This window comes from Carcharodon carcharias, chromosome 31, assembly GCF_017639515.1.
Source record: "Carcharodon carcharias isolate sCarCar2 chromosome 31, sCarCar2.pri, whole genome shotgun sequence".
NCBI classification, from domain to species: Eukaryota; Metazoa; Chordata; class Chondrichthyes; order Lamniformes; family Lamnidae; genus Carcharodon; species Carcharodon carcharias.
Genome location: NC_054497.1, coordinates 23,975,510 through 23,987,998, shown reverse-complemented (window position 1 = coordinate 23,987,998; position 12,489 = coordinate 23,975,510). Strand labels below are relative to the sequence as shown.

Here is a 12,489-nt window from a genome sequence, read left to right as displayed (position 1 = left end):
AGCAGGCTCAAGGAGCCAAATAGCCTACTCCAGCTCCTTTTTTCATATGTTCATAATACTGCCACCCCTCCTTTTTTTCCTATCTTTTCTGATCACCTTGTACCCAGAGATATTTAACACCCAGTCCTGCACTTCCCTGAGCCAGGTCTCTGTCATTGCTGCAACATCATATTTCCACATGGCAATCTGTGCTTGTAACTCCCCAATCTTGTACTATACTCCGTGCATTCACATACATGCACAGTAACCCTGATTTAGATGTGATGATTTTCTCCCTTACTCTGACTCCATCTGTTCTTTTGTATCTGTCTTTATCAAAGAAGATGCTGCTGCCAAATCATAAAGAGGTACTGGCTGAGACACTAGATAGGCTAAAAATTGATAAAGAGGAGTTCTTAGATGGTTATAGTTAAAGTTGATAAGTCATCAGGACTGGATCAAATGCATATGGGGCTACTGAGGGAAGGGAGGGTGTAAAATGTAGAGGCACTGGCCATAATCTTCCAATATTCCTTAGGTACAGCAGTGGCACCAGAACATGAGACAATCGCAAATGTTATACCCTTGTTTTAAAAAAGGAGGTGCAAGAATAAATTCAAAATACAGTTTGACTTCAGTGATGGAAAGCCTTTATAGATAATAATCTGGGACAAAATTAATAGTCACTTGGACCAATGTGGATTAATTAAGGAAAGCCAGCACAGGTTCGTTACAAGCAAATGATGCTCAACTGACTTGCCTGAAATTTTTTTTGAAAATGTAACAGAGGACAAATGAGGGTAATGGAGTTAACGTGGTATATATGGATTTCTAAGAAGTGTTTGATAAAGTGCCACATATCAGGCCTGCCAGGAAAGTTGAAACTCATGAAATAAAAGGGACAGTGGCAGCATGGATACAAAGTTGGGGGGGGGGGTCAGTATTAGGACCGTTGCTTTTCTTAATCTATATTAATGACTCAGGCAAGCGAATTCAGCGCATAATTTTAAAATTGGCAGATGATACAAAGCTTGGAAGTATTGTGATCTGTGAGGAGGATAACTATAGACTTCAAGAGAACAGGTGGAATGGGCAGGGTTACCAGGAAGAGGCAGGGGAGTAGTACTCGCGTTCTTGCAGAGAGCTGGCAGGAACAAGATCAGCCGAGTGCCCTCCTGTTCTGCAACATTCTATGAGCATATTCATAGAGTCTAAGTGAACAGAAATGACACTTCTCAGGATTCCATCAGCCAGGTTACAGCATTACAAGCAGCTGAGGAACTGGATTTGATCATACATCAATCTCAGCTGCATTAAAGAAACCATGCTTCATATTAAAACAGATATTGGTGAGACTAAATGTGATCACATGACCACATCATGCATTCAACGCTGGCCTTATCAATAATACCCACATCCCATGAATGAATTAAAAAAATACAGGCAAGCTAGAAAATACCCCCAAATCCAGGAACAGCTTTAAAAATACATACCATGAGTACACAAGCCTGCTTTCCATCCATGAAACCTTTAGGAATGGAATTAGGAGTAAGGATTTCATATCTGCAAGAGAATTACAAGAAACAAGTCAAAACAAAAAATAACTGACTATCCCATTTATACACAGCACTTACTATTAAAGCCTGCTAAAGAAAAAAAAAAAGATACTGGCAATCTACCTAAACTATAAATAACAAAACCCTGTCAGTAAGGGAGAAAAGTCAAGTCAGGTTGAATGACTTGAGAATTACTTCTACAAAATATTGTTGCAATTGTTCCATTACTAGATTAGCACATGCAATCAAGAGAGATTAATTTCCATGCATTTACCAAATAGTATGATTTGGCTAGCAAGCGTCAATTAGGGATGAGTTTCCTTGCTCTGATTACCTTCACATCTATTATCAAATATGAAACAGTTAAGACAGCAATGCAGAGAATCTGTTTCTGTTCAATGAGCTCAGTGCAAGCACCATATTATGGATGATGATAAAGCACAAGAAAGTCATGCTGGAAATAAATTACCCAGGGTGGCTGGCACAATTTTTGTTATTGGGATTATGGGCAACTCTGGCTCAATTCTATTTACCCAAAGGGCATTAAGAATAGTGTGGGACTGGAGTTAATTCAGTTCAGACAACGTAGGGATGATTGGTTCAGTACTAACCTTCAGGGAAGAACTTGTCATGTTTGTAATGACAACTCAGCTTTTGTATCCATTTTCGGTTCCAGCCCACAAATTACTAAATTTATTGAATTTGATGTCATAACGTGTCACTAAGTTTAGAATTATAGAATGCTTTCAGCACAGAAGGAAGCCCATTGTGTCCGTGCTTAATCTGTTGGTCCAATTCCCCTTTTTCCCCAGTAGAGCCACAGTTTTTTCCATTCAGATAATTATTAATTTTGAAAGCCATGATTGAATCTGCCTCCACCACATTCTCAGGCAGTATATTCCAGATCCTAACCAGAGTAAGATGTTTTTCCTTGTCATCTTTGGTTCTTTGGCCATTTACCTTAAATCACCGCCCTTTTGATCTCAATCCTTCCATCAATGGGAAGTTTCTCCCCATCTGCACTGTTCAGATTCCTCATGACTTTTGAGCACCCCTATCAAATCTCTTCTCAACTTTCTCCAAGAAAAAGCCCCAGCATCTCCAATCTATCCATGTAACTGAAGCTCATCGCCCCACCCCACCAGCCCAGAACCATTCTCATAAATCTTTTGTGCCCTCTGCAATGCCTTCACATCCTTTATGTGTGATGCTCAGAACTGGACATAATATTCCAGTTGAGACCAAAGGAATGTTTTGTAAAATGTTCACATAACTTCCTTGCTTTTGTACACTGTCCTTATTTATAAGATGTAGGAGAAGCAGGCCATTCTGCCCATCGAGTCTGCTTCACCCTTCAATGAGATCGTGGCAAATCTGATAATCCTGCCTTTTCCCCATAACCCTCGATTCCCTTACTGATTAAAAATCTGTCTATCTCAGCCTTGAATATACTTAATGACCCAGCCCCTACAGCCCTCTGCGGTAAAGAATCCTGCAGATTCAGTACCCTCAGAAAAGAAATTCTCATCTGTCTTAAATGGGCGACCTCTTACTCTGAGATTATGCCCTCTGGTCCTAGAGTCTCCCACAGGGGAGAAACAACCTCTCAGCATCTACCCTGTCAACCCCCTAAGAATCTTAAATGTTTCAATAAGGTCACTTCTCATTCTTCTAAACATAAAAGCATAAGAACTAGGAGGAGTAGGCAATTCAGCCCCTCGAGCCTGCCCCGCCATTCATTAAGATCATGACTGATCTCATTTCAGCCTCAACTCCAATTTCCTGTCCTCTCCCCATAACTTTTCAACCCCTTACTAATTAAAAATCTGTCTATCTCTTCCTCAAATTTATTCAGCGTCCTGGCATCCGCTGCACTCTGAGGTAGTGAATTCCACAGATTCACAACGCTTTGAGAAAAGTATTTCCTCCTCCTCTGATTTAAATCTACCACCCCTTAGCCTAAAACTATGGCCTCTCGTTCTAGAATGCCCCAGAAGGGGAAACATCCGCTCCATGTCTACTTTGTCTATCTCCTTTAACATCTTATATGCCTCAATTAGATTTCCTCTCATCCTTCTAAGCTCTAGCGAGTATAGGTCTAAACTGTTCAATCTCTCTTCATAAGACAAGCCCCACATCTCTGGAATCAATCTAGTGAACCTCCTCTGAACCGCCTCCAACGCAACTACATCCTTCCCCAAATAAGGGAACCAAAACTATGCACAGTACTCCAGGTGCGGTCTCACTAATGCCTTGTACACTTGCAACAACACTTCCCTATTTTTATACTCTATTCCTTTAGCAGTAACCTGGTGAACCTTCTCTGGACTGCCACCAATGCCAATATATCTTTCTTTAGATATGGGGACCAAAACTGTTTCTAGGTGTGGTCTAATTAATACCTTGTATAGTTTTAGCAAGACTTCCCTATTTTATGCTCCATTCCCTTTGAAATAAAGGTCAACATTCCATTTGCCTTCCCTATTACTGCTGAACTTTTATGCTGGCTTTCTGGGATTCATGCACGAGGACCCCTAAATCCCTCTGTGCTGCAGCTTTCTGCAGTTTTTCTCCATTTAAATAATATTCAGCTCCTCTATTCTTCCTGTCAAAGTACCTAACCTCATATTTTCCACATTATATTCCATCTGCCAAGTTTTTGCCCACTCACTTAACCTGTCTATAACCCTCTGTAGACTGTGTCATCCTCACCACTTGTCTTCCCACCTATTTTTGAGTCATCTGCAAACTTGGTGATAGTACATTCACTTCCCTCATCCAAGTCATTAATATATATTGTAAATAATTGTGACCCAGCATTGATCCCTGTGGCACTCCACTAGGTTGTCATCCTGAAAATGCACCCTTTATCCCAACTCTGTCTTCTATTAGTTAGCCTCTATCCATGCTAATATACTACCCCCAACACCATGGACTCTTATCTTAAGTAGCCTTACGTGCGGTATCTTATTGAATGCCTTATGGAAATCCAAATATATTACATCTACTGGTTCCCCTTTATCTATCCTGCTTGTTACCTCCTCAAAGAATTCTAATAAATTTGTCAGACACGATTTCCCCTTCACAAAGCCATGCTGACTCTGCTTGACTATATTATGCATTTCTAATGCTCTGTTATTACATCCTTTGTAATACTCTCTCACATTTTCCCAATGACGGATGTTAAGCTAACTGGCCTATAGTTACCTGCATTTTTTCCCTCCCTCCCTTTTTGAATAAGGGTGTTACTTTGACAGTTTTCCAATGCTCTGGGACATTTCCAGAATCCAGGATTCTTGGAAGATTACTACCAGTGCATCCACTATCTCTGTAGCTAATTCCTTTAATATCCTAGGATGCAACCCATCAGGTCCTTTATCGGCCTTTAGCCCTATTAGTTTCCCTAGTACTTTTTCCTCTAGTGATAGTTATTGTATTTATTCCCCCCCCCCACCTTTCGCCACTTGATTATTTAGCATTTTTGGAATGCTATTAGTGTCTTCTGCTGTGAAGACTGATGCAAAGTATTTATTCAACTCCTGTGCCATTTCCTGGTTCCCCATTATTATTTCCCCAGCCTCATTCTCTAAAAGTCCTATGTTCACTTTGGCCTCTCTCTTTCTTTTTATAAATTTAAAGAAGCTCTTACTGTCCGTTTTTATCTCACTCGCTAGTTTACCCTTAAAGATTATTTTCTCCCTCTATATTATTCTTTGGGTCATCTTTTGTTGGTTTTTAAAACTTTCCCAATCCTCTGACTTGCCACTAATCTTTGACACATTGTATGTTATTTTTCTTTCAATTTGATACTATCCTTAATTTCCTTGGTTAACCATGATTGGTTTATCGTCTTCCTAGAATCCTTCCTCCTCACTGGGTTAAAGCCCACAATCCCATTTCCCTTATTAACAACTTTCTCAACCTACCAATCCCTTTCCCTCTGCTCCTGCACCCCTTTAGAATTGTAATCGCTATTTAAATTAGTAGGAAGAACAAGGATAGACATAATGTATCACTTCATACTTCGCTGCATTAAATTTAATCCTCCCCTTGCCTGTCCATTCCACCAGCCTGTTTAAGTACCCTATCACTGTCTTCCTCAGTTCACAATATCTTCACATTTTGGATCATCTGCAAATTTTGAGGTTACCAAAATCTAGGTGATAGATCAAGAAAAGCTGTGGTCCTAATACCAACACCTGGGGAACCCCTCCACATACCTTTCTCCAGTCTGAAAAACAACCGTTCACTAATACCCTGTTTCCTATCAAGCAGCCAACTTGGTATCCATGCTGCCATTGATCCCCTTTATTCCATAGGCTTTAATTTTGCTGACAAGTCTGTTATGTGGCACTTAACATTTATAATATAATAATAATCTTTCACTCTGAATAAATCTAAACTGAGTAAAGATTGGCTCTGGTTTCACCCTTCAACTAGCTATCAGGACTTTAATAAGGTACATGACATCAACATTATTACTCTTATCAATCCTCTGTTAGCTCATCAAAAAACTTAATCAAATACAAATTTCCCTTAAATCAGCACTGGTGTTCCTTAATTAATCCACATTCACTTATGGTGTGCTTGCCCATAGAACTGGTCAGATCAATGGAAAAAGCAGTAAACTTGGTAGTTCTTTACAAGACGTTAACTCCAAGTAGCTTTTCTACATGGTTAGTGACCAGTCATAGAGAAAGACAGAATTGGAAGGTCACCTACCCTCTCGCCCAGAAAACCAGAAAGAAAGGAACAGAAAGTATTTTTTTCTTTGCTAAAGCTATTTTGCTTCATGAGCCAAGAGACACCAACCCATCTCAGGGAACTGAACTCAGTTATATACACGTTATTGTGCAAAAGATCAACAGAAATCCACTACTGAAAAGGTTAAGGAAGATTACCTTTGGCGGAATTCCTGGAACACAATCCGGTTGGGGAATCCCTGTCTGCAGATACGAATACCCTCAAGGACACCATTGCATCGTAGCTGTTCCAAAACAAGGTGAGCTTCCAGTTTTCCAGACTATTAAATCAGGGAAGAACAGGATTTTATACATCTTTATTGTAAATTGGTAACAATTTTTGGCATTATGCTGATGGCATATGCCTCAGATCAGACTAAAGTAACTAGCCTAAAATACACAAATCCAACTTTCATAGTTTGTTTCTTCAGTTCTTGCCAACTGAGAGACTGCCAAATTTATAGAGGTTTTTTTTTTTAAAACTATGCAGGTTTTTCTCCACTAAATGTTGAGACACAATGTAAGGCTAGCCAAAAAATCTATTTTTGGCAACGAGTTTGATTTACTAGGTTGATAGATGCGCTGTTTTCTCCTTTATTTTGCTTTTGGATTATTCCAAACAGTAAAGGTTGGGGGATTGGAGGGAGGATGGAGAGCTTATTCAATCCATCATTCTTACCCTGAATAGAAATTCACAATTGCTCCCTCACAGCATCCAACAGCCTCAAATTACTAGATTATGCCTCCACTATTCCACTTGAACAATTATTCCAGTTATCACTGTGTGGTACTTCCTAAAATCAATCCCAAATTTGACTTTTATCATGGCCTTTTGTTCTGAAGTTAGGGTTCAACTTGAAATAGTGCGCCCAGGATCAACATTTTCTACAGAGATAAAAACAAAAAACTGCGGATGCTGGAAATACTCGAAACGTCAACTCTTTTCTTCTCCGCCGATGCTGCCAGACCTGCTGAGTTTTTCCAGCTAATTCTGTTTTTGTTCAACATTTTCTACTTCACTTAGTCCCTTAAAATCTTTAAAGAATTTCTCTCTTTTCAAGGAATTTTTGTAATGTTTTCTCACAAGGCATGGATCACATTTCTCTCAGAATCACAGAAATTTATACTATGGAAGGAGGCCTTACGGCTCATTGCATCTTTGACAGCCAACAAATGGTATCTAGCCTAATCCCACTTTCCAGCTCTTGGTCCGTAACCTTGTTGGTTATGGCACTCAAGTGCATATCCATACTTTTTAAATATTGAGGGTTCCTACCCCATCACTCTTTCAGGTAGAGAGTTCCAGACCTCCACCATCTTCTAGGTGACAGCATCTTCCCTTGAATCCCTACTACACCTACCTATCATGTTAAATTTATGCCCCATGGCTGTGGACCATTAACCAAAGGGAATAGGGGCTTCCTATCCACTCTAACTAGACCCCTCAATTTTATACACTTCAATTAGATCTCCCCTTAACCTCCTCAGTTACAAAGAAAACAACCCTAGCCTAACCAATCTTTCCTCATAACCAAAATTCTCCACTTCAGGCAATCTCTTGTAAATCTTCTCTGTACCCTCTCTAGTGCAATCATATCTTTCCTTTGGTGCTCTGACCAGATTGCACACCGTACTCCAGCTGTGGCCTAACCAGTGTTTTATACAGCTCCAGCATAACCTCCCAGCTCTTATATTCTATGCCTTAGTTAAGAAGGCAAGTATCCCATATGCCTTCTTGACAACCTTATCTACCTGGACAGCCACCTTCAAGGATCAGTGGATATGCACTCTTAAGGTCCATGTTCCTGTACATTGCGGAATCCTGTATTCCCTTCTTTTGTTAGTCTTCTAAAGTGACTTCTCCAGATTGAACTCCATTTGCCACTGTTCCGCCCACCTGACTAGTCTGCAGTCGATAGCTTTCTCCCTCATTATCACATGGCAACTTTTGTATCATCTGCAAACTTCTTAATTACGTACCCTAGATTCAAGTTCAAATCATTGGTATACACTATAGAAAGCAAGGAATCTAGCACTGAGCCTGCAGAATCCCACTGGAAACAGCCTTAACTCTCAAAAACACCCATCGACTATTACCATTCGCTTCCTGTCTCTGAGCCAATTTTGGATTCAACTTGCTACTTTACCTTGGAACCCATGGGCTTTTACTTTTGTAACTAGTCTACCATATGGGACCTCATCAAAATCCACAGACTACATAAAATGCATTATCTTCATTTACCCTCCTTGTTACCGTTCCTTCAAGTCTTATTAACATCCAGGAGACTCTGGATTTGTTGGTCCCAACATTTTTCTTTAAGGGAACATAGTTGCTCTGAACCCACTATCACTTCCTTGAATGCCTTCCACTGATCTGGCACTGATTTAACCTTCAAGTAGCTATCTTCAGACCACTTTAAATCAAGTCACGCCTGAACTTAGTAAAATTAACTTTTCCTGAACTGAGGACTTCTAATCTTGGTCTATCTTTACCCTTTTCCATAACTACCCTAAATCTAATTGAATTATGATCACTTGCATCATATTGCTTCCCCATTTGTTACACTTTCAATCTGTCCAGCTTCATTCCTTAAAACTAAGTCAAGAACTGGCCCTCTCTTGTTGAGCTTCTATGCTAAAAAAGTCCTCCTGAATGCATTTTAAGGATTCTGCTCTCTGTGCCATTCACACTGACTATACCAGTTAATATTAGGGTAGTTGAACTTCTCTCTCTAATACCACCATATTGTTTTTGCACTTCTCAGAGATTTACTTACATATTTACTCTATCTCCTTCTAGCTGTTTAAGAATCAAGTACACACACAGTAGTGTGATCCCCCTTTTTTGTTTTTCAGTTCAATCCGTATGGCCTCATTTGATGTTCCTTCTACAACTTCGGGGTTGACTTATCAAGAATGGCTAAACAGGTTAAACTTTTATTCATTAGAGTTTAGAAAAATGAGGGGTGATCTTATTGAAATGTACAAGATCCTGAGGGGTCTTGACAGGATAGATGTTGAGAAGGTGTTTCCACTAGTGGGGGAATCTCGAATCAGGGGACATAGTTACAGAATAAGGCAACACTCATTTAAAACTGAGATGCGAGGGAATTTCTTCTCTCAGGGTAGTGAATGTCTGGAATTCTTTACCACAGAGAGTTGTGGAGGCTAGATCACTGAAAATATTCAAAGAGGTAGATAGATTTTTGAAATATTAGGGAGTTGAGAGCTATGAGGAGCTGGCATGAAAGAGGAGTTGAAACCTGGGGCAGATCAGCCATGATCTTATTGAGTGGTGGGGCAGGCTTGAGGTGCCGGATAGCCTACGCCTGCTCCTATTTCTTATGTTCTTATCATCCTTCCTCACAGCTATAATTGTTTTTTTTTAAATCAACATTGTGATCCTCCTCCCTATCTTATCTAAAAACTGACAAGAGGAGATCATGCACTCACCTTCTTCTCGTGGTTAGGAATAATACAGCGCACAAAGTTAGGATTGGTGTTCCTGAGCGTGGCCATTAATTTCGAAAGCTGCTCCTTGTAAAGCTGACTAACTGTGCGGAACATTCCTCTTTTGGTTTTGAATGCACCAGGCAATGTTGTATGGGACATCTCTACAACTTGATCCAGTCCAACAATGCGGTCCACTGAGAAAGCAATTGATGCAAGCTGATTAACTGTGTTAGGAATATAGGAAACTGTGGAAAGGGGTGCCAATGATGTGAAAAAGTAGGGACATGTTGAGAAGTGACAGCAAGCAGTAATAAACACTGAAAAGCTGCAGCAGTTTTGATTAACCCACACAGGTGCTACTTCAAAGCCATAGGAATTTCTCTTCAATAGTTCTTGAGTAGCTGACAAGCTCAAAAATTAAATGGTGCAATATTCAGTAGAAATTAAAAATATAATGGAAGGAGAAAAAATGTACATGGATTAAAGACTTCTAAACCTATTTCCTGGGTTTGATTTGTTAAATCCCACTTAAATACTGAGAAACAGAAAACATTCAAAAGGTGTTGAATGCCTTCGACTAAAATAATGAATTTAAGATGGGAAAATGCAGCAAAGCACATTGGCAAATAAAACAAGTCTACAACAGATGGATTTATTGGCAATGGCAGTAAAAGATTTGATGACCACAAAAAGTGTAAAACCATTGCCCAAGCTAAAGAATATACTTTGATGATTAATCAGTAACAGACTGTTTTATTGTAATTAGCCAACTGGTAACTGCATAGCTTCTAAAAAATAAGTTAATACATTTTAGGGTTCACAGATAAAGCATAGTGTTCAGAAGACAGTGAAGGATTTTGAGACTTAAGTTATGAGGAACTCAACAAGTGCATTACAAATACCAATAGGCACTGTTAATGTAAACAGGTTAGTGAATCAAATTGTGTTATTTAACATGATTGATCATAGGTTAGGGACAAAATCAACATTGTCAAGTCTCAAATGAGACAAGAACTACATGGAACATCAATGAAAGATGGAATAAAATGCTAACTATCACCACCTTTACAACAACTATCTAAAAATCAATATCTAAAAATAAAAATAAGTGTGAACATACTTAAGGACTGATTGATACAGTGGGTTAGCAAACTGACCTTTCATCTCAGTCTAGCCCAGACTAGAGTTAACTCTTCGTCGATTCTACAGGAATTGAGCTGGCATAATCACAACTTAATTTCCAACATGTGCATCTCAAAGGACAAAACTGCCTTCAATTTTTCCTTTGTAATTAGAGATTATGAAAATAGCACATTGGTGTGGTATGGGCTTTTATTCTGCAGTTAGGTTAGGGTAGAAACTTTATTCGACAGCTAGTCATGGTACAGGCTTAGGGATGTTTGAGTACGACAGTGATGGCAAAATGGCAAAGCACGCCATCCACCAACACCAATGTCCCTCAGACGTCAATAACTACCCAAATAAGATCCAAACTGTGCAAGAAATATTCCTTTTGCACATCCAAATTTTGGCCAAACAAGATTATGAAACTAGTAAAGTCCTATTCACCTGTTTTGCTACCATGACCTTCACAAAGCTGCTTGAGGGATCAAATACAGATTCTACATTATGTTGCATTTAAATATTTTTCTTCTTTGCAAGTAGGTTGGCTGGGAATGTGGGAAAGTTTAAGTCACAGATGCTCCACATTAAGTAAAGAATCACTGGCAGCCAGGTGGTGATGTAATCAGAACTGGGCAAGATGATAAAGGGAGTTTTCCCTTCCAAACGGAGACAGCAGCACCGGTTCCAAATGGTGAACACAGCAGAGCACCAAACAGCTAAACTAAAAAAGAGAATTTTCTGCAACGGATATCCTGGAGGCATTTCAGCATTCCACACCAGTAAAAATAGATATCTATTTTAACTGAAATGCAGGAAATCAATATTTAACACCCATGTAGGATAAACAAATTACACAACAGCTTTAAACTTCAGCTGTAATTTCTACACAATATGTCCAGTGCAACTTTAGGCTGAACATCCTGGGGACATGCAACTCAATGAACTAAATGCTCAGTAATGAGCAACGGTATAAATGCAAACCAAGATTAATGAGCCTAAGGAACACTGCTATTCTCAATTATTTGCAGCTATTGGTGATAGTGAAAATGACTGATGTTAGAGCAGCATGTTACAATATTAAGATGGTTTTGATATAAAGTGAGTTATGTGGCTGCACTTTTTAATCACCCCAGCAGCTACTTTCATGTTTTCTAGTCATAGAAATTACTGTTGTTTTTAGTACACTCACTTCATCCCTAATTCCCTCATATTTCTATCTTAATTTCAAAAAAGTTCAATTTTTATAATCTTTACCTAAGCTGTTCAACTGCAACCATCAATTGCATTTTCCTGTATCCTTTACAATGTCTTTTCAAATTAGGTTATTGTTCCTAGCTTTGTGGTAAAGCATTCCTTGTATGTCAAAAATTGTGTTTCAACTTTCCTTCATTCTTTTAACACTAACTTAATCTATGCCTTCAGCAAATGATTTACTTACTAGTGTAAATAATAATACATATTTACCCCCTCAAAACCTTCTATTTTGAAAAGCTCTTTCATTTCCCAATAACCATCTTTCTTCCAGGGAGAAAAGTTCAATTTTTAAAGTATAGTTCATAGCAATAACTTTTTATTCATGGTATAATTCTTCCATGTTATAGAAACTCAGCATGAAAGGTGGCCATTTGGCCCAT

The 12,489-nt window shown here is 39.0% G+C and overlaps 1 protein-coding gene across 2 annotated transcripts in view; it reads right to left on the bottom strand.

Moving 5' to 3' along the window:
• Positions 1 to 12,489, bottom strand: part of LOC121271794 (myosin-9-like) — a 188,674-nt gene that overhangs the window by 70,631 nt on the left and 105,554 nt on the right. For both annotated transcript variants that reach the window (XM_041178075.1, XM_041178076.1), the window contains 3 exons: positions 9,731 to 9,924; positions 6,437 to 6,558; positions 1,473 to 1,542 (listed from right to left, as the gene is read on the bottom strand). In XM_041178075.1, coding sequence (XP_041034009.1) covers positions 1,473 to 1,542; positions 6,437 to 6,558; positions 9,731 to 9,924 — 386 coding nt within the window. The remainder of the gene's footprint in view (positions 1 to 1,472; positions 1,543 to 6,436; positions 6,559 to 9,730; positions 9,925 to 12,489) is intronic.